The sequence below is a fragment of the Pseudophryne corroboree genome, chromosome 1 (assembly GCF_028390025.1).
Source record: "Pseudophryne corroboree isolate aPseCor3 chromosome 1, aPseCor3.hap2, whole genome shotgun sequence".
NCBI classification, from domain to species: Eukaryota; Metazoa; Chordata; class Amphibia; order Anura; family Myobatrachidae; genus Pseudophryne; species Pseudophryne corroboree.
Window position 1 is genome coordinate 696,969,684 of NC_086444.1, and position 26,707 is coordinate 696,996,390.

General features: G+C 47.9%; 1 protein-coding gene across 2 annotated transcripts in view; it reads right to left on the reverse strand.

The window, feature by feature from the left end:
- Positions 1 to 25,723, reverse strand: part of SCAMP4 (secretory carrier membrane protein 4) — a 61,149-nt gene extending 35,426 nt beyond the window's left edge. Inside the window, exons 1-3 of one of the 2 annotated variants that reach the window (XM_063914811.1) lie at positions 25,577 to 25,723; positions 16,258 to 16,296; positions 6,360 to 6,488 (exon numbers count right to left, since the gene is read on the reverse strand). In XM_063914811.1, the coding sequence (XP_063770881.1) occupies positions 6,360 to 6,488; positions 16,258 to 16,264 (136 nt within the window). In that variant the 5' untranslated portion in view covers positions 16,265 to 16,296; positions 25,577 to 25,723. Of the gene's footprint in view, positions 1 to 6,359; positions 6,489 to 16,257; positions 16,297 to 24,564; positions 24,886 to 25,576 lie in introns of those variants that run through there. The other variant, XM_063914812.1, reaches the window with a different exon arrangement.
- Between the last annotated feature and the right edge of the window lie 984 nt (positions 25,724 to 26,707).

Here is a 26,707-nt window from a genome sequence, read left to right on the forward strand (position 1 = left end):
ATACTGAATTTGCCTACACTCACCTACATGTCATCTTAATATCTCCTAAAAGGCCCCCATACATCTGCGATTAATTGGGGAAATCCTGCCTTTTGCAGATGATTGCAATGATGATCTGACATCCCCAGGAAATGGAAGGGACTCCACAGCCCACTTTGATTCTGCGTCGGCTTGCCAGGCCCAGAGCAAGAGGGCGTGGTGAGCTGCCACCGAGGAAGCCGATGTCCATGGAGGCATCTCCCGAGTAAACAGCCGACTCACAAATCTGTCCGGCAAGGGGGATCAGGTCGGCTTACAGAATATTTGACAGCAGGCCCTCGACCAACTGTTCCACTTACTTCTCAACTGCCTTATTTACCCATGCACCAACTAAAGTCTGCCTGAGTAAAACCCCCGCTGCCCTGTACATGGATTTCAGGGTTGTTTCCAACTTCCTAACTGATCCATCTTGCAGAGATGTGGCCCCCTGGACAGGCAGTGTCATCTTTTTGGAAAGACGAGGAACCAACTAATCCACCGGATGTAGAGCCTCCCACTTGACTCTATCCGCATGTTTCCATCCTGCATACTGTAAATCTGAGAGGGAAGCAGGAGAATGGACAGCCAGTCTCTTTTCTTACCAATTAATGTGTCCTGTGACTCCGCAGCCTCGGAATCCGAGATCTTAATGACTTGGTGGACAGCCTGGACGAGGGCTTCTACTACCTGGGTACTCGTATCTGCCTCCTACAGTGAGGAATCCTCCTTTTCCGATTTCTCCAACAGCTCACCCTCCTTGATTGCAGTACCTCCGGCCACAGGATCTTCTTTAATGGCAATCATGCCGAGCGATATCTGGAAAAGGACCTCATTACCTGTACTAACCCCTCAAAAGAGCGGGTTAACCTCTGAACCCAAAGCTGGCTCCAACACTTATGAAGAAGGCAACCTTCTTCCCTAGCAGACACCCAAGGGGGAGGAGATGGGAGGCCGCCAGCTTATGAGACAGCTCGTACTTGACACCTGCTAATGTAGCAATCCATGGCGGAGTATCGGGGTGGTCACATGACCTCCTCCATGAGCCAGACGGCTCACTATCCCGATGGTCGGCATGCCGACCAACAGGGACTATTTCCACTCGTGGGTGTCCACGACACCCATAGAGTGGGAACAGAACCCGTGGCGACCACAGGTCGCCACCGAGCCCGCAAGGGGCTTGCTGCACTCGCCCCTCCCCGCCGGGATGCCGGCGTCGGTATGCTGCCGGGATCCCAGCGTCGGTAAGGTGACCGGCGGTCAGGAGACCGCCGGTCACCCGTACTACACCCGAGTATCGTACAGGGCAGTCACAGCATGGGAGGGACTCTCAGAGTCACACAGTGCCCCGCAAGTGAGCCTATAGCAAATTTTTTCTTGCACTTAGTGCAAGCAGTAAACCTTCTTGGAAGCAACTTTGTCTGAAGTGGAACTTTTCCCTGCCATTGCGCCCACAGGCAACACTCAAAAGACAACAGGCTGCGTAGTAGCTAGCTAGTGTAGGAGTAAAACAGGCAGTGAAACAACAGCACACAGTGAGAAGGTCTATCACATAGATCTAACAGACCGGACACTGCAGATACTCAGTACATACAGCAGTTAATATAATACAGCAGTAGAAAAAAAGAGAAGCAGCTATATGGGGAGGGGGGGGGGGAGGGGTCGGGTACACAGGAAGTGATTCCCACAATGTAGTGGCAAAGCTCTGTGCGTCCACACCCACAGCACCTCAGTGCAACTCATGGCCCTTGTAATCTGTAGCCCTGAAGATGCTGTGTTGCTGCTCAGCAGTGTCTGCTTGCTGTTTCAGCGTGTTCGCTGGTGCAGTGTGCTGCCAGGGAGGAAATCGATGAATGCCAGAGGTCACACGAAATGGCAAGCGTCCGCATGCAGAAGCAGACTAGCAGGGAGAAGGACGTTCCTTCTTGAGCCTCAGGATGGCCAGGCCAATGGGGAGTTCTGAAACACCAGAGAATCCTCCCGCCACAGCAATCCAAACAGATGTTGAGCAAGCAGATATTGACTGCATTGCTACTAAGCCCCCATATAGGGGTAGAAGCCAGCTACACTTCTAAAGGATTACATTTTAAGTGCCAGGGCTCCACTCCACACCAGTCTACACCCCATTGTAATTGCTCCAGTGTCCCCTAGTGGATAATGACGATAAATATGTGGGTCCTTCTTAACTGCTTCTGAGCCCCATCACAATACCATGCCTCTCACGTAGCCAACAAGTGCAGTTGGGACAACAAGCGGAAGTTGGGACAGTGCTGGGGGGAAGGAGGGAGTGTCGGGTGGCAACTTGGGCAGAGCTGAGGGAAGGTAGCAGTTGGGGTAAAGGGGTTGAAGGGCAGGTAGCAGTTGGTTTAGAGCTGGGGACTGACGCAGAGAGCAGTTGGGGCAGGGAGGGGGTAGAGGGGGTTGAGAGCATGCGGCCTGTGGGGATAGGGAGGTAGAAATAAGGGTAGATAGCATTTAGGGTAGTACTGTGGAGCAAGGAGGTTGTAAGGGTAGATAGCAGCTGGAGTAAAGAGGTGGTTAGAGAACACCAATGCTGGGGACAGTGAGGGGGTAAGTGTAGATAGAAGCTGGAGCGAACTGATGCAAGGAGGTGATTTGGGGCACGCAGTACTAGGGGCAGTGCTGGGGGTAGGGAGGAGGTGAGGATAGAGATCAGCTAGGGCACTACAAGGGCAAAGACGGTGTTAGGGACAAGCAGTACTAGGGGAGGCAATGGTAAATAGCAGCTGGGGCAGTAATGGGGCAAGGAGGGCGTTAAGGGCAGGCAGTTCTATGGGCACTGCTGAGTGGTGGTGGTGGATAGAGGGGGGAGGTAGCATCTGGGTCAGTACTTGAACAAGGCAGGGATTGGGGCAGGCAGTGCTGGGGGTACGAGGGGGTAGGGGTAGACAGCAGCATGGGCAGTACTGGGCAAGGAGGGGGTTAGGTGCAAGCAGTGCTGGGGGTAGGAGAAGAGAGCAGTTGGGGCAGTACTGGGGCAAGGACGGAGTTAAAGTCAGGCAGCACTAGGCCCCCAGCCGGTTCACTACAAAAGGTGGCATCTGGCATACAGTATTCCACATCTAGCTCAGCTGCTGCAACCGGAAGAGTCACAGGGTGGCTAGTGGGGGAGGCATGCAGAGCCTGAGGGGGAGGATGCAGAGGCGCCACTGAAGACCTGGGGGATTTTACTTTAGCAGAATGGTACACTGCGCTGGCAGACAGGAAGAGAGGGAGGGATAGAGACAGTTCAAGACGCGATTGGCTGGAGAGACAGTACAGGTGGTGATTGGTTGGAGAGACAGTACAGATTGTTAATGGCTGAAGAGACAGTACAGGCTGGTGATTGGCGGGAGAGACAGTACAAGCAGCGAATAGCTGGGTGCTGGTACACACAGCCAAATAGCGCGTCCTGTCATCTTCTAAAAGGGGTCCTAGGAATCCGTTTCACTGTAGAATACTTGCTATAGCGCGTATTTGCAATCACTGACCATATGCTTCTAGTGTGGTCTGCCTCACAGCTTATTTAATGGTGGCTTTTGGAGGTGGTGTTTCTCAAATTGCTGCACAGAGAAGCAGTAAATAGAGAGGCTTTCAGGTTAACATTAATATTGACCACATTAGTGCAATGTCTGCATTGTGTTTGGAACAAAAGCCTGATTTAATAGTACCTAATAGGTTGTGTGAGGAAAAAGTACCATGTGAGGCGAATGTAGGCATGTCTAGTGTTCACTCTAGTGGCAAGGTGCTGATCAGTGATGAGAGCATATACCAATTTTGAAGAGCAAAATTTTAGATGTGATGTATCGCTACAGTTATAGTAACAATGCATCACATCTAAAATGTTGTCCTCCAAAATGTAAATATGCCCTCGTCACTTGTACCTTGAGTGAACACTACATGTACCTTAAGAAGCTTTGAGGCACATGGGATATGAGGGATGGGACAGTAACCTAAGAGAGGATCTTGAGGGAACACGTTCTACTGGACAGGTATTTTAGAGGGAGAGGAGGAGGAAGAAACATCTTCATTTGTAGTATCCAATGAAGAGAAGATTCTAGAGGATACAGACAATTAAATGAGGAGACAGTAATATTTCATATTTAATCTTGTCAACTTTAAGCTTGAAGGCTTTGTGTGAAATGACTGAGTAGAAATGTAATTCTAATAAAGAATTTTATGGGGTTAGAAGCTTAATTCTATATGTATGGCAAAGTTCAGAGCATTTACTGTATGTAGAAATAGTAAGTCTATTTGAGAAAGCCATGAGAAGTATAGTATAAAGATAGTATAAAGTATATAGTATTTGCCAATGGTGTTTTACTTTGAGAGAGAGGTTTTGAAGCCATGTTAGATTGTAGTCAATGCTGTGAACAAAGAGTAGATTGATCAGGGTCAAGGTCAAGGGTCAAGAAAAGACCACTTGATCAGGGTCTTTTGCTAGGGCATGATTAAGACGTTGTACTATCAGATAAATGTACAAAAACAAAAGAAAAAATAAGGGTACACGCCAATAGATTGCTCAAACCGAACATGTTCAATAGAGCTATTGTATTTGAACTGGGTTTATTGGCATTAAAGGCCCATACACATTAGACGATGTCGCTGTGTGAGCGACGTCGTCTAATGTTTCCCCCTCCCGGGCCGGCCGGTCGGCGGCCAGCTGTACACACTGAGTGATATGACAGCTCATATCGCTCAGTGACGTCACGCTTCCGCCAGCCGTGCATGCTGGTCATGGACGACTGTCCAGATCCTGCATGCATGCCCTACCGACAGCGACGATCGTTGCCGACCCGCGGGGCCGCGCATCGGTCATCGCTGGCGGCATACACACTTGCCGATACAATGAGCGCCGTCGCTCAGGGAGGGGGAAATTGAGCGACGTCGCTCATGTTATTGGCAAGTGTGTATGGACCTTTAGCCTTATTTATTTATACATTGTACTTGGATTTGAGGTGATCTGATATGGAAGTGCAATACCCTTCCTGAAGGGAGGTTTTGACTTTTTCCTTTGGACTACCAAATCAAGGTAGGAGAATGTAGACATCGGGATCAGCAGAGGTAGGCGATGGGGAAAATGATTAGAACTCAAATTTCTGTGGGCATATTTAGGGAGCTTAAGCTGAATTACAAGGTAAATGAGGTTAAAATGTAAGAGAGATTTGGAAGTGAACAGACTGCGGTCCAAGAGAGAGGGGGAAAAAAGTGTTAAAGAAACTGAACAGAAATCAGGAGAAAACAAGATCTAGGTACTGTCTATCACAGTGAGTATTGCCAAAGGCTGAGAGAGAAGGTTGAGAAAAGTATGGAGGCACAGGGATAATATGGTTAATCAATTGGGATATTAAAATCACCCAGGATGATGTCAGTGGATATTGCATGGATCTTAGGGCCTAATTCAGACCTGATCGCTCCTCTGCAAATTTGCATAGGTCTGCGATCAGATAGTCTCTGCCCATAGAGAGTGAAAACCCCGGCCCGTACATGCGAATGCATGTGTACGCTGTGCGAAAACTTCGCTAGGCAGCGGACATCTGCAAATCCGTTTGCAACTCACTCACCATCTAATGATTTTTCCAGTCTGTGCATAGCCCAGGACTTACTCCTACAGTGCGATACAAATAGGCTGATTGGGGCCGGAGCTGACGTCTCACACCTTCCCTGAAAACGCTTCGGAATGCCTGAGTTTTTCCTGACACTGCCAGAAAATTGGCAGTTACCAACCCCAAACGTCCTCTTCCTGTCAATCACCTTGCATATGCCTAGCGATCAAAATTTTTTCACCATTCTGTCATTGTTTGGGCTCCCGTCTGTGCATTGTGGTGCATACGCAGTCATTCGATAATCGGACGCTGTGTGATTTCGCACAACAGCAATCAGGTCTGAATTAGGCCCTTAAATCGATAAGGATTATCTACCAGAAAAAAAAAAAAAATAATAATCTAAAAAAGGTGCATCTCTGCAGAATTTTTAGCAACCAGACATTCACCTTCATTGTCTAACTTGCACTAAACAGGTGACAGCTGTATGGTTGCAGGTTTTAGTCTTTGGACTTTTGAGAAATAGGACCACTCGTTGTATGAAAACGACGATACTTACCTTCATACATAACTTAATTATATATTTCTAGTGCTACTGGACTATAGCATAAAACAGCCTGAACATAGTAAAATGGAACACATGTAAAAGTAAAATTCTATGAAATGAAACATTTCTGAGGAGGTATTTTCCAACATTTGAAAAAGTTAAACATGTATAAGTAGGGAAATTTCATATACAACAATGTAAAGAATATAAACCTAATAGTCTCTCTCATGCCACTATACACTTGCAGTACTTACATAACCACAAGTGATAGATCCTCCGCACCAAGGTCCTGTGATCTGCAGGGATCTCATCCTCAAAATTTTGGTAGAAACAGGGACGAAGAGGGATGAACTTTGGCAATGGAGGGAAATTATTGGCACTATCTAGAGTGAGGGACAGAAAGAAAAAAATTCAAACATGTCTGCATATCTTGGAAAAGAATGTCCTGAAATCCTGGAACACAAAAATACATCCTGTTAACTCATAAAGGTTTTCTGAATCTCATAATAGCCAATACAAAAGCAAAGAACATATGCACAAGCAGTTTGGATGCAATTACCTTTCCCCCACTATGCCAAAACAGCATTTCCTTAGCACCGACACTCCTTTTGTATCTCGTTATCATAAAACATTTTGGGGGAGTAAGGAAAGAAAGGGTATATGTATCATATGAGAATGGTATGTAAATGTTACTTACACTGCTCGAGTGTGCAGAAGTGGAAAACATGCAATATAAGTGCCCAAATACATTATCTCCCGATTGAAATTTCATTTTATACAACATCTGTATCAGACTTAGGGAGTAATTCAGATCTGATTGTTGCTGTGCGTTTTCGCACAGCAGGCGATCAGATCCGAACTGCGCATGCACCACAATGCTCAGGCGCGACGGATGGCTGCAAAGTGGATCGCCAGTCAACGTTTGCAAGGAGATTGACAGGACGAGGGTGTTTGTGGGTGGCAACTGACCGTTTTCAGGGAGAGTCTGGAAAAATGCAGACGGAACCAAGCATTGGAAGGGAGGGTGTCTGATCTCAAATTCGGTCCCAAACAGGCTGATGTGATCGCAGCGGCTGAGTAAGTTCTGGCCTGCGCAGAGACTGCACAAAATTAGTTTGTACAGCTCTGCTACACATGCGTTCGCACACTTGCACAGCGAAAATACACTCCCCCTGTAGGCAGCGACTATCTGAATGCAGTGCTGCAAAAATCGCTGCCCAGCAATCAGATCTGAATTAACCCCTTAAAAATTCAACCTTGACCCAACCTATTTTCATCCAAATACCTTGTGCTCTTGCAAAGATGCAATGATCACATGCACAGAGAAATAGAGCTCATTATTAATTGTGCAAACACAAATTACACGAAATGTAACGCGCCTCATAAATTTAGTTTCATGGTCACCTTGGTATACCCCATGGGAGGCACCCCTGGTCAGGAGATCACGAGGCTGATTCAATTGTTGCTCACCACAGCTTCCACTAGATGGTGCCCAATGGAACAATTCAATTGTTGACCCGTTCAGCGCACATACTGCCTGGGGGGACACATTTCAGCTCGCGGTCTCCTGAGGTATGAGCTGAAATGTGCTAAAACAACATGGTTTGGGCGCTCAAACCATGGGTTTAGCCATTTTGCGCAGCTTAACCGGTACTAATGGGTGCACACACTGGGCACGCATGCCTAACTAGGGGGAATACTACGTTTGGCAAAATGCTTACACCTTAAATAGATTTTCTCTAATACAGATGTAGTCACGCTTAACTTGTTGCGATGCAGGATGCTGCATGGCACGCCGGCCTGTGACTATTCACAGCCGGCAAGTGCTGTATTAATTCCATTGGGAATTAATGGAGCAATCTCCGGCTGCGCATAGTTGCAGCCTGGCATGCCATGCAGTAAGCAGTGTTAAAGCATGCTGCAGCAAAGATGAGCATGGCTACAGCTGTAGCTCTTTCCTTTCTACTTCACCCTGTTGGATGTTTAACTTTGCCGACGGGGATCTATAACAAAACAGTAGTGACACAAACCCACCACTCCACCCCATTTCACCTAACATTAGAACATTTGACAAATAAATGGTTTAATTCAGCAGATCTTGAAGACCTAAGTCATGTGCTGGGAGCCATTTATAAAAACAGTCAAAAAAAAAACCCACATGGATTACTGTATGTACATAATAAGAAATTATTTTAAGGTTGTTTTGCTTCGCTAATAAAATTGTGAGAGATAGCCAATCAGCTTTTGTCTTACATATTACAGGTTGTGTTTGAAAAAATAAGAATTTACTTACCGATAATTCTATTTCTCGTAGTCCGTAGTGGATGCTGGGGACTCCGTCAGGACCATGGGGTTTAGCGGCTCCGCAGGAGACAGGGCACAATAATAAAAGCTTTAGGATCAGGTGGTGTGCACTGGCTCCTCCCCCTATGACCCTCCTCCAAGCCTCAGTTAGGATACTGTGCCCGGACGAGCGTGCATAATAAGGAAGGATATTGAATCCCGGGTAAGACTCATACCAGCCACACCAATCACACCGTACAACCTGTGATCTGAACCCAGTTAACAGTATGATAACAACGAAGGAGCCTCTGAAAAGATGGCTCACAACAAGAATAACCCGATTTTTGTAACAATAACTATGTACAAGTATTGCAGACAATCCGCACTTGGGATGGGCGCCCAGCATCCACTACGGACTACGAGAAATAGAATTATCGGTAAGTAAATTCTTATTTTCTCTAACGTCCTAAGTGGATGCTGGGGACTCCGTCAGGACCATGGGGATTATACCAAAGCTCCCAAACGGGCGGGAGAGTGCGGATGACTCTGCAGCACCGAATGAGAGAACTCCAGGTCCTCCTCAGTCAGGGTGTGCCCCTGACCAAGTAGCAGCTCGGCAAAGTTGTAAAGCCGAGACCCCTCGGGCAGCCGCCCAAGATGAGCCCACTTCCTTGTGGAATGGGCTTTTACTGATTTTGGCTGTGGCAAGCCTGCCACAGAATGTGCAAGCTGAATTGTACTACAAATCCAGCGAGCAATCGTCTGCTTAGAAGCAGGAACACCCATCTTGTTGGGTGCATACAGGCTAAACAGCGAGTCAGATTTTCTGACTCCAGTCGTCCTGGAAACATATATTTTCAGGGCCCTGACAACGTCAAGTAACTTGGAGTCCTCCAAGTCCCTAGTAGCCGCAGGTACCACAATAGGTTGGTTCATGTGAAAAACAGAAAACACCTTAAGGAGAAATTGAGGACGAGTCCTCAATTCTGCCCTGTCAGAATGAAAAATTAAGTAAGGGCTTTTATATGATAAAGCCGCCCATTCTGACACACGCCTGGCTGAAGCCAGGGCTAATAGAATCTTCACCTTCCATGTGAAATATTTTAATTCCACAGTGGTGAGTGGATCAAACCAATGTGACTTTAGGAAACTCAAAACAACATTGAGATCCCAAGGTGCCACTGGGGGCACAAAAGGAGGCTGTATATGCAGTACCCCTTTTACAAACGTCTGAACTTCAGGCACTGAAGCCAGTTCTTTCTGGAAGAAATTTGACAGGGTCGAAATTTGAACCTTAATGGACCCTAATTTTAGGCCCATAGACAGTCCTGTTTTCAGGAAATGTAGGAAACGACCCAGTTGGAATTCCTCTGTAGGGACCTTCTTGGTCTCACACCACGCAACATATTTTCGCCAAATGCGGTGAAAATGTTTTGCGGTTACATCCTTCCTGGCTTCGACCAGGGTAGGGATGACTTCATCTGGAATGCCCTTTCAGGATCCGGCGTTCAACTGCCATGCCGTCAAACGCAGCCGCGGTAAGTCTTGGAACAGACAAGGCCCCTGCTGGAGCAGGTCCTTTCTTAAGGTAGAGGCCACGGTTCTTCCGTGAGCATCTCTTGAAGTTCCGGGTACCGAGTCCTTCTTGACCCATCCGGAACCACGAGTATCGTTCTTACTCATCTCCTTCTTATGATTCTCAGTACTTTTGGTATGAGATGCATAGGAGGGAACACATACCCTGACTGGTACACCCACAGTGTTACCAGAGCGTCCACCACTATTGCCTGAGGGTCCCTTGACCTGGCGCAATATTTGTCTAGTTTTTTGTTCAGGCGGGACGCCATCATGTCCACCTTTGGTTTTTCCCAACGGTTTACAATCATGTGGAAGACTTCCCGCTGAAGTCCCCACTCTCCCGGGTGGAGGTTATGCCTGCTGAGGAAGTTTGCTTCCCAGTTTTCCACTCCCGGAATTAACACTGCTGAGAGTGTTATCACATGATTTTTCGCCCAGCGAAGAATCCTTGCAGTTTCTGCCATTTCCCTCCTGCTTCATGTGCCGCCCTGTCTGTTTACGTGGGCGACTGCCGTGATGTTGTCCCACTGGATCAATACCGGCTGACCTTGAAGCAGAGGTCTTGCTAAGCTTAGAGCCTTGTAAATTGCCCTTAGCTCCAGTATATTTATGTGGAGAGAAGTCTCCAGACTTGATCACACTCCCTGGAAATTTTTTCCTTGTGTGACTGCTCCCCAGCCACTCAGGCTGGCATCCGTGGTCACCAGGACCCAGTCCTGAATGTCGAATCTGCGGCCCTTTCATAGATGAGCACTCTGCAGCCACCGCAGAAGAAAACACCCTTGTCCTTGGAGACAGGGTTATCCGCTGATGCATCTGAAGATGCGATCCGGACCATTTTCCCAGCAGATTCCACTGAAAGGTTCTTGCGTGAAATCTACCGAATGGGATCGCTTTGTAAGAAACCACCATTTTTCACAGGACCTTTGTGCAATGATGCACTGATACTTTTCCTGGTTTTAGGAGGTTCCTGACTAGCTCGGATAACTCCCTGGTCTTCTTCTCCGGGAGAAAACATCCTTTTCTGGACTGTGTCCAGAATCATTCCTAGGAACATTAGACGTGTCGTCGGAAAAAGCTGCGATTTTGGAATATTTAGAATCCACTCGTGCTGTCGTAGAACTACTTGAGATAGTGCTACTCCGACCGCCAACTGTTCTCAGGACCTTGCCCTTATCAGGAAAGCGTCCATATTTCTTTTAGGAAGAATCATCATTTCGGCCATTACCATGGTAAAGACCCGGGGTGCCGTGGACAATCCAAACGGCAGCGTCTGAACTGATAGTGACAGTTCTGTACCACGAACCTGAGATACCCTTGGTGAGAAGGGCAAAATTTGGACATGTAGGTAAGCGTCCCTGATATCCAGTGACACCATATCGTCCTGGTTCGCTATCACTGCTCTGAGTGACTCCATCTTGATTTGAACCCTTGTATGTAATTGTTCAAATCTTTTAGATCTCACCGAGCCGTTTGGCTTCAGTACCACAATATAGTGTGGAATAATACCCCTTCCCTTGTTGTAGGAGGGGTACTTTGATTATCACCTGCTGGGAATACAGCCTGTGAATTTTTTTCCAATACTGCCTCCCTGTCGGAGGGAGACGTTGGTAAAGCAGACTTCAGGAACTTGTGAGGGGAAGACGTCTCGAATTTCCAATGTACACCTGGGATACTACGTGTAGGATCCAGGAGTCCACTTGCGAGTGAGCCCACTGCGTGCTGAAACTCTTGAGATGACCCCCCACCGCACCTGAGTCCGCTTGTATGGCCCCAGCGTCATGCTGCGGACTTGGCAGAAGCTGTGGAGGACTTCTGTTCCTGGGAATGGGCTGCCTGCTGCAGTCTTCTTCCCTTTCCTCTAACCCTGGGCAGATATGACTGGCCTTTTGCCCGCCTGCCTTTATGGGTACGAAAGGACTAAGACTGAAAAGACTGTGTCCTTTTCTGCTGAGATGTGACTTGGGGTAACAAAAGTGGATTTTCCAGCTGTTGCCATGGCCACCAGGTCCGATGGACCGCCTCTTTATACGGCAATACTTTCATGTGCCGTCTGGAATCTGCATCACCTGACCACTGTCGTGTCTATAAACATCGTCTGGCAGATATGGACATCACATCTACTCTTGATGCCAGAATGCAAATATCCCTCTGCGCATCTCGCATATATAGAAATGCATCCTTAAAATGCTCTATAGTCAATAAAATATTGTTCCTGTCAAGGGTATCAATATTTTCAGTCAGGAAATCCGACCAAGCCCCCCCAGCGCTGCACATCCAGGCTGAGGCGATTGCTGGTCGTAGTATAACACCAGTATGTGTGTATATACTTTTTAGGATATTTTTCAGCTTCCTATCAGCTGGCTCTTTGAGGGCGGCCGTATCTGGAGACGGTAACGCCACTTGTTTTTATAAGCGTGTGAGCGCCTTATCCACCCTAAGGTGTGTTTCCCAACTCGCCCTCACTTCTGGCGGGAAAGGGTATACCTCCAATAATTTTCTATCGGAGGAAACCCACGTATCATCACACACTTTAATTTATCTGATTCAGGAAAAACTACAAGTAGATTATTCCCACCCTACATAATACCCTTATTTGTGGTACTTGTAGTATCAGAAATATGTAACACCTCCTTCATTGCCCTTAACATGTAACGTGTGGCCCTAAAGGAAAATACGTTTGTTTCTTCACCGTCGACACTGAAGTCAGTGTCCGTGTCTGTGTCGACCAACTGAGGTAAATGGGCGTTTTTACAAGCCCCTGACGGTGTCTGAGACGCCTGGACAGGTACTAATTTGTTTGCCGGCCGTCTCATGTCGTCAACCGACCTTGCATCGTGTTGACATTATCACGTAATTCCTAAATAAGCCATCCATTCCGGTGTCGACTCCCTAGAGAGTGACATCACCAATACAGGCAATTTGCTCCGCCTCCTCACCAACATCGTCCTCCTACATGTCGACACACACGTACCGACACACAGCACACACACAGGGAATGCTCTGATAGAGGACAGGACCCCACTAGCTCTTTGGGGAGACAGAGGGAGAGTTTGCCAGCACACACCAAAAACGCTATAATTATACAGGGACAACCCCTTATACAAGTGTTTTCCCTTATAGCATTTTCACATATGTAATCATATCGCCAAATAAGTGCCCCCCCTCTCTGTTTTAACCCTGTTTCTGTAGTGCAGTGCAGGGGAGAGCCTGGGAGCCTTCCTCACAGCAGAGCTGAGCAGGAAAATGGCGCCGTGTGCTGAGGAGAATAGGCCCCGCCCCCTAAAACGGCGGGCTCTTCTCCCGGAGTTTGTGAGATCTGGCAGGGGTTAAATACATCCATATAGCCTCAAGGGCTATATGTGATGTATTTTAGCCATAAAAAAGGTATAATACATTGCTGCCCAGGGCGCCCCCCCCAGCGCCCTGCACCCTCAGTGACCGCTGGTATGAAGTGTGCTGACAACAATGGCGCACAGCTGCAGTGCTGTGCGCTACCTTATGAAGACTGAAAGTCTTCTGCCGCCTGTTTCTGGACCTCTGGACCTCTTCAACTTCGGCATCTGCAAGGGGGGTCGGCGGCACGGCTCCGGGACGAACCCCAGGGTGAGACCTGTGTTCCGACTCCCTCTGGAGCTAATGGTGTCCAGTAGCCTAAGAAGCAAATCCATCCTGCACGCAGGTGAGTTTACTTCTCTCCCCTAAGTCCCTCGTAGCAGTGAGCCTGTTGCCAGCAGGACTCACTGAAAATAAAAAACCTAACTTAAACTTTTATTCTAAGCAGCTCAGGAGAGCCACCTAGATTGCACCCTTCTCGGCCGGGCACAAAAATCTAACTGAGGCTTGGAGGAGGGTCATAGGGGGAGGAGCCAGTGCACACCACCTGATCCTAAAGCTTTTATTATTGTGCCCTGTCTCCTGCGGAGCCGCTAAACCCCATGGTCCTGACGGAGTCCCCAGCATCCACTTAGGACGTTAGAGAAATGACAGTAAGGAGCTGATTGGTTGGTACTTATCTCTCACAATTTTCTCTCTCTTCAAGTTTTGATAAATACCCCCTTAAATCACCTACCAATCCAAAAGATGCATAAACTAAACAAACACTGTAGAAATAAAAGTGCTAGAATCACTATATACTAAAAAGACAACAACAAAAAAAAGTATAATGTAAATGTGTATTTTACTTTATTTGCACTTTATTTTCCTTCCAGGAAAAGACAGTACTTACACATGGTTTGTTCAGCCCAATAAAATCTGGGGGTGGGGGAAAAAATGACATGTGGGTCATCCCTTTTTTTTAGGGTAACCAGCACTGGGCACTGCCAGCCTGGACTTCTGTCACCATAGACAGGGTCCCCACAGCGTCGGAGTTCCCTCACCAGGATCCACACGTGTTTCTTGTTATTTCACTTGTGATTCGGCGAGGAGACCTGGAACCCATGCGCTGTGTCCTGAGGACTGGATTTGGGAAACACTGGTCTATACCATACTTGCAGGTGTTTGTTTGATTAAATCTAAACATCCTGAACTTAGATTAAATTGTTCTGTATTAAACATTTTCGAGTTATTTTACTGAAGGCCCACAACTGCATTTTTTCTATCTATATTCACACAAAGTTTCTGGGATAATAAGTGTTTTCAAGCAATTTTCAATTATAATAAACACATCTCTCTGTTAACACTCCTCCCTCCACCAACTAGCAAAATAGTGAATTAGAACCATGTGTTTCAAGAGGAATGAAGACCTACCATTTTCTGCATTCCCATGATGTTTCTGGGATAGCGGAATGAATGAAAGCTAGTGCAGGTGCATCTGTAGGGATTTGAGTTAACTGCAGAATGTGAATCTGAGTAGCAGGGGTACCAGCAGGAATGTATTTTATCTGAGTTGAGTAGGTGTGGGGCAAAGTAAGCCCAGGTGGATATGAGAGCAGGAGGGGGAAGTCATTTTTCATGAAGACAATGCTTCTAAAATATGTATTCTTCTATATAAATTCAAGTAAGTTTATTACATAGGGTCCAGTTTGCTTTACCGGCAGACAGGATGTCGGCTGTCAGTATACCGACAGCGGTATCCCGTCTGCCGGAATCCTGGCAGCAAGTACCCTCGCAAGCTCGTTGCGCTCTCCACGCTCTGGTCCAGTGGCTCGCTTCGCATTCCACAGGTTACATTCCCACTCAGTTGGTGGCGTGGACTCCCCAACCAAGTGGGTATACCAGGCTGCAGGTGGGATTTCGTGTGTCAGTATTTCACCAGCTGTCAGGATTCCAGCGTTGTGCTCCTGAACACTTGGATCCTGACAGCCGGCATTTTAACTGCATCCCATTATATAAGAGTGATCACATTTTAGATGATTAGCATGCCTTTTAATGAATATAGTGGGGAAGGATTTGTTGTTGGAAACTGAGCTGGTCCTTTAGTACTTGCTCTGTCAAAAAGAAAAAATCCAGTTTGGGAGATTGCAGCGGTGGAGTGATCAAACTCCAGGGGGCAATGATTAATGGCAGTGAGGATGCTGATGTACTGTCACTGATGATCAAGTGTAATACCTGGGAGAAAGATGGACAGTGGGGTAAATTAAGATGTGAGTTCTATTTAAGATGGGATGTTGCCCATAGCAACCAATCAAATTCCAGGTACTCTCTTGTAGAAGGTGCTAGATAAATGAGACGTAGAATCTGATGGGATGTTGCCCATAGCAACCAATCAAATTCCAGGTACTCTCTTATAGAAGGTGCTAGATAAATGAGAAGTAGAATCGGATTGGTTGCTATGGGCAACATCCCATCTTAAATCGATCTCCCATCTTAGGGGTCTATTCAATTATTCCGCCAAGTCGGAAAAACTGCCTTTGTTGGCTGTGTAGTTAATTGATGCATACCTGGTAATGTATTGAGATATGGGAGGCAGTGGGTAATCCCATTGGTGGCAGGTCTATGAGCATATAAGAGGCATGTGGGAAGGACTGCGGGGCATTTAAAGGGCATATGTAAAGGTAAATCATGAGGGTACCTGCCTAATTCTAGTTGTTGTGATCACTTATACAAATCCGTAGGGCAGGGGTAAAAAACCTGTGGCATGCTAGCTACTGTGGGACTACACTTCCCAGCATGCCATGTCTTTGCTGTTAGGGCATGCTAAAACTGTGACCGGGCAATAAAAGATGCTTAGTTCCAAAGAAGCTAAATTGCCGAACCCTGCTGTAGGGTATGTTCATGCTGCTAGGAGTCATTGCTAATGCATTACTAACCAAGTAAACACTTTATTAAACATAAGTGAAAAATTCATACCTGCCATTGTGTTGTAGTGTATACAAAGAGCTGGAACACCTAAAAACACACAGATAAAGACAGTTACCATGAGCAATTGAGCTAGGAGTTACATTCTGTAACATGCCTAATCTACCACAACTGTTCCTACTTTTGTTGGAATTTGTATGTGTTCATGTGCCAAGATGGCAGTGCCTATGCAAAAATTACACCGTCCAATGGGACCAGATTGGCAGATCAGTGGACTGGCTTGTTGAATACACTTACTTTTATACGAACATAGGGGGTCATTCCGAGTTGTTCGCTCGGTATTTTTTTTTCGCAACGGAGCGATTAGTTGCTAATGCGCATGCGCAATGTCCGCAGTGCGACTGCGCCAAGTAAATTTGCTATGCAGTTAGGAATTTTACTCACGGCATTACGAGTTTTTTTTTTCCGTTCTGGTGATCGGAGTGTGATTGACAGGAAGTGGGTGTTTCTGGGCGGAAACAGGCCGTATTATGGGAGTGTGCGAAAAAACGCTACCGTTTCCGGGAAAAACGCGGGAGTGGCTGGAGAAACGGGGGAGTGTCTGGGCGAACGCTGGGTGTGTTTGTGACGTCAAACCAGGAACGACAAGCACTGAACTGATCGCAGATGCCGAGTAAGTTTGAAGCTACTCAGAAACTGCTAAGTAGTGTCTATTCGCAATTCTGCTAATCTTTCGTTCGCAATTTTGATATGCTAAGATTCACTCCCAGTAGGCGGCGGCTTAGCGTGTGCAAAGCTGCTAAAAGCAGCTTGCGAGCGAACAACTCGGAATGACCCCCATACTACAAAGATGTAATTTTGCAGGATGAGATCATAACATTATAGAAGGGAGCTCAGCCCTTTTCTCGCAGCTGAGAAACTTTCTAAGTCCTACTCTGGAGATCAGGATTTGTTTTATTGGGATGCACTTCATCTGTCAGTTACACAACTGCTGAAAAATAAATTTCTAGCCTTCATTAACCAACACAATAAAAACACCAAGCATATAAAAGTGACAATTGAAATAAAGCCAGCTCCTCTCACGGGCACAGTATAAATTACGATCAACCATGCAATACGTTACCAGTAGGCACATGTGTCTCACATCACACACACCGCTAATAACTGCGCTGCACAGTGAAAGAATATTCAATTGAATAGCCTTTTCCCTGCACCTAATATCAGGGATTACCCCATGTGTGTGGGTCATTGGGTCAACTCCGTCTAGGACAACAGTCGCTAGGTCGACCACTTCTGGTCGACATGAAAAAGGTAGACACAGGAATAGATCAACATGAGTTTTTTTAATACTGTTTATGGTGTCGTTTTCTCCGTAAAATCTGCGGGAACCCCAATTAGGGCACCATGTCCCCTCACCTGGATTGCTTCGGGCAGGATACATTTCCCAATCGTATTCCATGTGGATCGTAAAGTATGATTTTTTTTTTTAAATGGGGGTGGGGGGGACGACGACTCATGTCGACCTTTTCCTGTGTCAACCTTTTGTCAACGGCAACCTTTGAACCATGTGAACAAATAGTCGCCGACCTACTGACTGTTGACCTAACAACCGCATACCAGAAACTCACGGATTTCATGTAAGCTGTGGGTTATCCCCGCAGGTGAACCTCCAATTGTGCCTTTTTGTCACTGATTTTTCCTTGCAGCTCCTGAAGTTGCGAGAAAATAGAACACTATCGGGGATTCATGCACGGGTGATTCCCCGCCAATTGGATCGGGCCGGCGCAGAAATTAACCACAGGGCTAATTGATAATGTCCCACAATGTTACAAGCCAAAGAATATTCCAAAGCGCCAACGTCATTACAACATATATAAACGTTTCCAAAAATTATAATAAGAATTTACTCACCGGTAATTCTATTTCTCGTAGTCCGTAGTGGATGCTGGGGACTCCGTAAGGACCATGGGGAATAGACGGCTCCACAGGAGACTGGGCACATCTAAAGAAAGATTTAGGACTATCTGGTGTGCACTGGCTCCTCCCCCTATGACCCTCCTAAAAGCCTCAGTTAGGACACTGTGCCCCGAAGAGCTGACACAATAAGGAAGGATTTTGAATCCCGGGTAAGACTCATACCAGCCACACCAATCACACCGTATAACTCGTGATAGGAACCCCGGTTAACAGTATGATAACAACGGAGCCTCTGAACAGATGGCTCGCAATAACAACCCGATTTGTGTAACAATAACTATTTACAAGTATTGCAGACAATCCGCACTTGGGATGGGCACCCAGCATCCACTACGGACTACGAGAAATAGAATTACCGGTGAGTAAATTCTTATTTTCTCTGACGTCCTAGTGGATGCTGGGGACTCCGTAAGGACCATGGGGATTATACCAAAGCTCCCAAACGGGCGGGAGAGTGCGGATGACTCTGCAACACCGAATGAGAGAACTCCAGGTCCTCCTCAGCCAGGGTATCAAATTTGTAGAATTTTGCAAACGTGTTTGCCCCTGACCAAGTAGCAGCTCGGCAAAGTTGTAAAGCCGAGACCCCTCGGGCAGCCGCCCAAGATGAGCCCACCTTCCTTGTGGAATGGGCTTTTACAGATTTAGGCTGCGGTAGTCCCACCGCAGAATGCGCCAGCTGAATAGTGCTACAAATCCAGCGCGCGATAGTCTGCTTAGAAGCAGGAGCACCCAGTTTGTTGGGTGCATACAGGATAAACAGCGAGTCAGTTTTCCTGACTCCAGCCGTCCTGGAAACATAAATTTTCAGGGCCCTGACTACGTCCAGTAACTTGGAATCCTCCAAGTTCCTAGTAGCCGCAGGCACCACAATAGGCCGGTTCAAGTGAAACGCTGATACCACCTTCGGGAGAAACTGAGGACGAGTCCTCAACTCTGCCCTATCCATATGGAAAATCAGATAAGGGCTTTTATAGGACAAAGCCGCCAATTCTGACACACGCCTGGCCGAAGCCAGGGCCAACAGCATGACCACTTTCCACGTGAGATATTTCAAATCCACAGTCTTAAGTGGTTCAAACCAATGTGATTTCAGGAACTCCAAAACCACATTGAGATCCCAAGGTGCCACTGGGGACACAAAAGGAGGCTGAATATGCAGAACTCCTTTGACAAAAGTCTGAACTTCAGGCAGTGAAGCCAGTTCTTTCTGGAAGAAAATCGACAGGGCCGAAATCTGGACCTTAATGGACCCCAATTTGAGGCCCAACGTCACCCCTGCTTGCAGGAAATGCAGGAATCGACCCAGTTGAAATTCCTCCGTTGGGGCCTTCCTGGCCTCACACCAAGCAACATATTTCCGCCAAATGCGGTGATAATGTTTTGCGGTGACATCCTTCCTGGCTTTGATCTGGGTAGGGATGACTTCCTCCGGAATGCCCTTTTCCTTCAGGATCCGGTGTTCAACCGCCATGCCGTCAAACGTAGCCGCGGCAAGTCTTGGAACAGACAGGGCCCCTGCTGCAGCAGGTCTTGTCTGAGCGGCAGAGGCCTCTGAAAGCATCTCTTGAAGTTCCGGGTACCAAGCCCTTCTTGGCCAGTCCGGAACCACGAGTATAGTTTTCACTCCTCGCCTTCGTATTATTCTCAGTACCTTGGGAATGAGAGGCAGAGGAGGAAACACATAAACCGACTGGTACACCCACGGTGTTACTAGAGCGTCCACAGCGATCGCCTGAGGGTCCCTTGACCTGGCGCAATATCTTTTTAGCTTTTTGTTGAGGCGGGACGCCATCATGTCCACCTGTGGTCTTTCCCAACGGTTTACCAGCATTTGGAAGACTTCTGAATGAAGTCCCCATTCTCCCAGGTGGAGGTCGTGCCTGCTGAGGAAGTCTGCTTCCCAGTTGTCCACTCCCGGAATGAACAATGCTGTCAGTGCTAACACATGATTTTCCGCCCATCGGAGAATCCTTGTGGCTTCTGCCATTGCCCTCCTGCTTCTTTTGCCGCCCTGTCTGTTTACATGGGCGACCGCCGTGATGTTGTCTGATTGGATCAGTACCGGTTGGTTCTGAAGCAGGGGCCTTGCTTGGCTTAGGGCATTGTAAATGGCCCTTAGCTCCAGAATATTTATGTGAAGCGAAATCTCCTGATTTGACCACAGTCCTTGGAAATTTCTTCCCTGTGTGACTGCACCCCAGCCCCGAAGGCTGGCATCCGTGGTCACCAGGACCCAGTCCTGTATTCCAAATCTGCGGCCCTCTTGTAGATGAGCCCTCTGCAGCCACCACAGCAGCGACACCCTGGTCCTTGCCGACAGGGTTTTCCGCTGTTGCATCTGGAGATGGGACCCGGACCATTTGTCCAACAGGTCCCACTGGAAAGTCCTTGCGTGGAACCTTCCGAATGGAATTGCTTCTTACGAAGCTACCATTTTTCCCAGGACTCGTGTGCATTGATGTACCGACACCTGTCCCGGTTTTAGGAGGTCTCTGACTAGAGATGACAACTCCTCGTCTTTTTCCACTGGAAGAAACACTTTTTTCTGGTCTGTGTCCAGAATCATTCCCAGGAACAGAAGACGTGTCGTCGGGACCAGCTGTGACTTTGGAATATTGAGAATCCAGCCGTGCTGTTGCAGCACTTCCCGAGAAAGTGCTACCCCCACTACCAACTGTTCCTTGGACCTCGCCTTTATCAGGAGATCGTCCAAGTACGGGATAATTAAAACTCCCTTCTTGCGAAGGAGTATCATCATTTCGGCCATTACCTTGGTAAAGACCCTCGGTGCCGTGGATAACCCAAACGGCAGCGTCTGGAACTGATAGTGACAGTCCTGTACCACAAATCTGAGGTACTCCTGGTGAGGAGGGTAAATGGGGACATGCAGGTAGGCATCCTTGATGTCCAGAGAGACCATGTAATCCCCCTCGTCCAGGCTCGCAATAACCGCCCTGAGCGATTCCATCTTGAACTTTCTGATATACGTGTTCAAGGATTTTAAATTTAAGATGGGTCTCACCGAACCGTCCGGTTTCGGTACCACAAACATTGTGGAATAGTAACCCTTTCCTTGCTGAAGGAGGGGTACCTTGACAATCACTTGCTGTGAATACAGTTTTTGGATAGCCACCAACACTGCCTCCCTGGCAGAGGGAGTTGCTGGTAAGGCAGATTTTAGAAAACGGCGGGGAAGGGGGGGGACGTCTCGAATTCCAGCCTGTACCCCTGAGATACTACTTGAAGGATCCAGGGATCCACCTGTGAGAGAGCCCACTGTGTGCTGAAATTTCTGAGACGGGCCCCCACCGTACCCGGGTCCGCCTGTGAAGCCCCAGCGTCATGCTGTGGACTTACCGGACGCGGGGGAGGACTTTTGCTCTTGGGAACTGGCTGTATGCTGCAGCTTTTTCCCTCTACCTTTGCCTCTCGGCAGAAAGGATGCGCCTCGAGCCCTCTTGTGTTTATGGGGCCGAAAGGACTGTACTTGATAATACGGTGCTTTCTTTTGCTGTGGGGTAGCCTGTGGCAAAAATGTCGATTTCCCAGCCGTAGCTGTGGAAACGAGGTCTGAAAGACCATCCCCAAACAGTTCCACCCCCTTATAAGGCAAAACTTCCATGTGCCTTTTTGAATCGGCATCACCTGACCACTGCCGAGTCCATAACCCCCTTCTGGCGGCAATGGACATTGCGCTTATTTTTGATGCCAGCCGGCAAATATCCCTCTGTGCATCGCGCATGTATAAGACAGCGTCTTTTATATGCTCTACTGTCAGCAAAATATTGTCCCTATCCAGGGTATCAATATTATCCGACAGGGAATCTGACCACGCAGCAGCAGCACTGCACATCCATGCTGATGCAATCGCTGGTCGCAATATAATGCCCGTGTATATATAGCTTTTAGGGTAGCCTCCTGCTTTCTATCAGCAGGATCCTTTAGGGCGGCCGTATCCTGAGACGGTAGTGCCACCTGTTTTGATAAACGTGTAAGCGCTTTATCTACCCTAGGGGATGTTTCCCAACGTGACCTATCCTCTGGCGGGAAAGGGTACGCTGCCAATAACCGTTTAGAAATTATCAATTTCTTATCGGGGGAAGTCCAGGCTTCCTCACACACCTCATTTAATTCCTCAGATGCAGGAAAAACTACTGGTAGTTTTTTCTCACCGAACATAATACCCTTTTTTGTGGTACCTGGGGTACTATCAGAAATGTGCAATACATTTTTCATTGCCTCAATCATGTAACGGGTGGCCTTATTGGAGGGTACACTAGTCTCATCGTCGTCGACACTGGAGTCGGTATCCGTGTCGACATCTGTGTCTGCCATCTGAGGTAGCGGGCGTTTTAAAGCCCCTGATGACATTTGAGACGCTGGAACAGTCACAAGCTGAGTAGCCGGCTGTCCTATGTCGTCAAACCTTTTATGTAAGGAGCTGACACTGTCACGTAATTCCTTCCATAAGTCCATCCACACAGGTGTCGACCCCTCAGGGGGTGACAACACATTTACAGGCATTTGCTCTGCCTCCACATCATTTTCCTCATCATACATGTCGACACAGCGGTACCGACACACAGCACGCACACAGGGAATGCTCTGACAGAGGACAGGACCCCACAAAGCCCTTTGGGGAGACAGAGGGAGAGTATGCCAGCACACACCAGAGCGCTATATAACAGAGGGATATCACTATACAGAGTGTTTTCCCCTATAGCTGCTTGTATTATATATATATTGCGCCTAAATTTAGTGCTCCCCCTCTCTTTTTTTACCCTTTCTGTAGTGCAGGACTGCAGGGGAGAGCCAGGGAGCGATCCTTCCAGCGGAGCTGTGAGGGAAAATGGCGCCAGTATGCTGAGGGAGATGGCTCCGCCCCTTTTTCGGCGGGCTTTCTCCCGCTTTTTGGGTTATTCTGGCAGGGGTAATTTACACCTATATAGCCTCTGGGGCTATATATGGTGTCAGTTTTGCCAGCCAAGGTGTTAAAATTGCTGCTCAGGGCGCCCCCCCCCCCAGCGCCCTGCACCCATCAGTGACCGAAGTGTGTGGTGTGCATGAGGAGCAATGGCGCACAGCTGCAGTGCTGTGCGCTACCTTGGAGAAGACAGAAGTCTTCAGCCGCCGATTTTCAGGACCTTCTTGCTCCTGGCTCTGTAAGGGGGACGGCGGCGCGGCTCCGGGAACGGACGACGAGGTCGGGTCCTGTGTGCGATCCCTCTGGAGCTAATGGTGTCCAGTAGCCTAAGAAGCCCAAGCTACCACCACTTAGGTAGGTTCGCTTCTTCTCCCCTTAGTCCCTCGCTGCAGTGAGCCTGTTGCCAGCAGGTCTCACTGTAAAATAAAAAGCCTAAACTATACTTTCTTTCTAGGAGCTCAGGAGAGCCCCTAGTGTGCATCCAGCTCGGCCGGGCACAGAAATCCAACTGAGGCTTGGAGGAGGGTCATAGGGGGAGGAGCCAGTGCACACCAGATAGTCCTAAATCTTTCTTTAGATGTGCCCAGTCTCCTGCGGAGCCGTCTATTCCCCATGGTCCTTACGGAGTCCCCAGCATCCACTAGGACGTCAGAGAAAGATGGTTACTAAAAATGTCTTCTCTATTGTGAATATTTTGAGTCTGGAGATAAAGACATGCTTCAAAATTTTGTACTGTTATTCAACTATGGGAAAGTCTAACTCTGCAGACGGGGTTCATGCTCTAGAGGCCTAAGCTTTAAGGGGGTATGCAGACAACATTCAGGTTATCCAGTTGGAGAAGGTCTCGCACCAATCTTATGAGGAAAGGAGGTGGAGCAAGAGGTAATGAGTAGTGTAGTACATGTACATGGTAGTTGTGACCATTCACAGCTCCCAACATGACCCTCTCCAGGAGGGACACAATGCTCTGCTTCTGGACTTCCCTCTTAATGTATGATTGCTGGCACCTGTGTGGAACAGGGTAATGGATAAGAAAGGTGTTTCAGCACAGGTGATGGCAATCATACATTAAGAGGGAAGTGCAGGAGCAGAGCATTGTGTCCCTCCTGGAGAGGGTCATGTTGGGAGGGTATGTGTAAGACCGCTTAGCTAATGGTGTTGGCAGGCTTTTGTCTCTATGGATGGCTTGAGACTAAAGGGTCTATTTACTAAGCCTTGGATGGAGATAAAGTAACAGCCAATCGGTTCCTAACTGTAATTTTACAAACCCAGCCTGTGGCATAGCAGTTAGGAGCCGACTGGCTGGTACTTTATCTCCAGCGACTTTATCTCCATCCAAGGCTAAGTAAATAGACCCCTAATTCAGGAGTGGCATGATTATGGACAAGCCATACATGCAATTACCTACCAAACAATATTTAACCAAATCAAATAAATAAAACGACCTGAATTACCCAGGAGAAATATGTAGCCTTGTGACCTTGGCTCTGGTCTCCTGACTGAGCTGACATGAGCCTAATTAATGCATTGGTGTACAAAGGACAGTTTTAGATTAATTAATTAAGCAAGCTCAGTCATGAAACAAGCACAATTGATGTCTCAGCAATAACGAATGTGCATTTTTGTCATGTACTCTTAGTTCAAACGATAGTTAAGCCAGTATGTGGACCATGAGGGTTGTGCTCCGGTGTAAGCAAAACGCATCTGTCATGTGTCCATGTCAAATTCCCAAAGACATTGGCCCTCATTCCGAGTCGTTCGCTCGGTATATTTCATCGCATCGCAGTAAAATTCCGCTTAGTACGCATGCGCAATATTCGCACTGCGACTGCGCCAAGTAATTTAACAATGAAGATAGTATTTTTACTCACGGCTTTTTCTTCGCTCCGGCGATCGTAATGTGATTGACAGGAAATGGGTGTTACTGGGCGGAAACACGGCGTTTCAGGGGCGTGTGGCTGAAAACGCTACCGTTTCCGGGAAAAACGCAGGAGTGGCCGGAGAAACGGTGGGAGTGCCTGGGCGAACGCTGGGTGTGTTTGTGACGTCAACCAGGAACGACAAGCACTGAAATGATCGCACAGGCAGAGTAAGTCTGGAGCTACTCTGAAACTGCTAAGTAGTTAGTAATCGCATTATTGCGAATACATCGGTCGCAATTTTAAGAAGCTAAGATTCACTCCCAGTAGGCGGCGGCTTAGCGTGTGTAACTCTGCTAAAATCGCCTTGCGAGCGATCAACTCGGAATGAGGGCCATTGTAAATAGTGAAATGGAGATAATCAACTACCGACCAAGCGGCACCATTGCGCTGCCTCCGCACGCTCATATAAACAGCAGAGAATGGTACATCGCAAATGAAAGTATACGCTCCGAATAATATGACACTGCATACTTTCTACATCACTTCGAAGGCGCAAAGCGCTTCTATACCATGATCATTGACATTTTATTATTGCTGAGCTCACCGATTTCTCAAGTTCCAGCACAGCAGCAGGACCACTTCCCCACCCTCCGAGCAATGTATGGTGGGATCTGTAGTGCAGGGCAAAAATAACAGGACTCCCAGCACCCTGCACTACAGCTCCCGGCAGGCCCTGCGGCGGCCGCTGTATGACATGTGACGTGAGGCTCTTGGCTCCGGGGTTGCCTGGATACAACGTGACACTGTCAGGGAGGAGGAAGGATGCGGATGATTTTGTTGCTGCAGAGCTATTTACTCAGAGAGGATGTGTTATGATGTCATCAGAGCAGAATCAAGTGTTTGTTTTTCCTGGAGGATGACTAAAGCAGGGTTGTTCTAAATCTTTATTAGACCGGCTGCAGGGCTTTGCCAGTCCAGTACAGCACACACATCTACTGTGTATTTCTCTGACGTCCTAGTGGATGCTGGGAACTCCGTAAGGACCATGGGGAATAGACGGGCTCCGCAGGAGGCTGGGCACTCTAAGAAAGAATTAGATGTACTGGTGTGCACTGGCTCCTCCCTCTATGCCCCTCCTCCAGACCTCAGTTAGAATCTGTGCCCGGCTCGAGCTGGTTGCACACTAGGGGCTCTCCTGAGCTCTTAGTAAAGAAAGTATTTATTAGGTTTTTTTATTTTCAGTGAGATCTGCTGGCAACAGACTCACTGCTACGAGGGACTTAGGGGAGAGAAGCGAACCTACCTGCTTGCAGCTAGCTTGAGCTTCTAGGCTACTGGACACCATTAGCTCCAGAGGGATCGAACACAGGCCCAGCCTCGGTCGTCCGGTCCCGGAGCTGCGCTGCCGTCCCCCTTGCAGAGCCAGAAGACGGAAGATTCCGAGGAGAAAATCGGCGGCTGAAGACTCCAGTCTTCATTAAGGTAGCGCACAGCACTGCAGCTGTGCGCCATTGCGCCCCATGCACACCACATACTCCGGTCACTGATGGGTGCAGGGCGCTGGGGGGGGGGGCAATTAGATTACCTTAAAAAGGCAAAAAACACATAATATAGTCCAGTGCCGTAACTAGACATTTTAGCGCTGTGTGCAAGAAATGGCATCGGCGCCCCCCCTCCATTATGCAAAATAGGGGCAGTGCGCAGCGTCGGCGCGCGCAAAAAATATAGGGGCGTG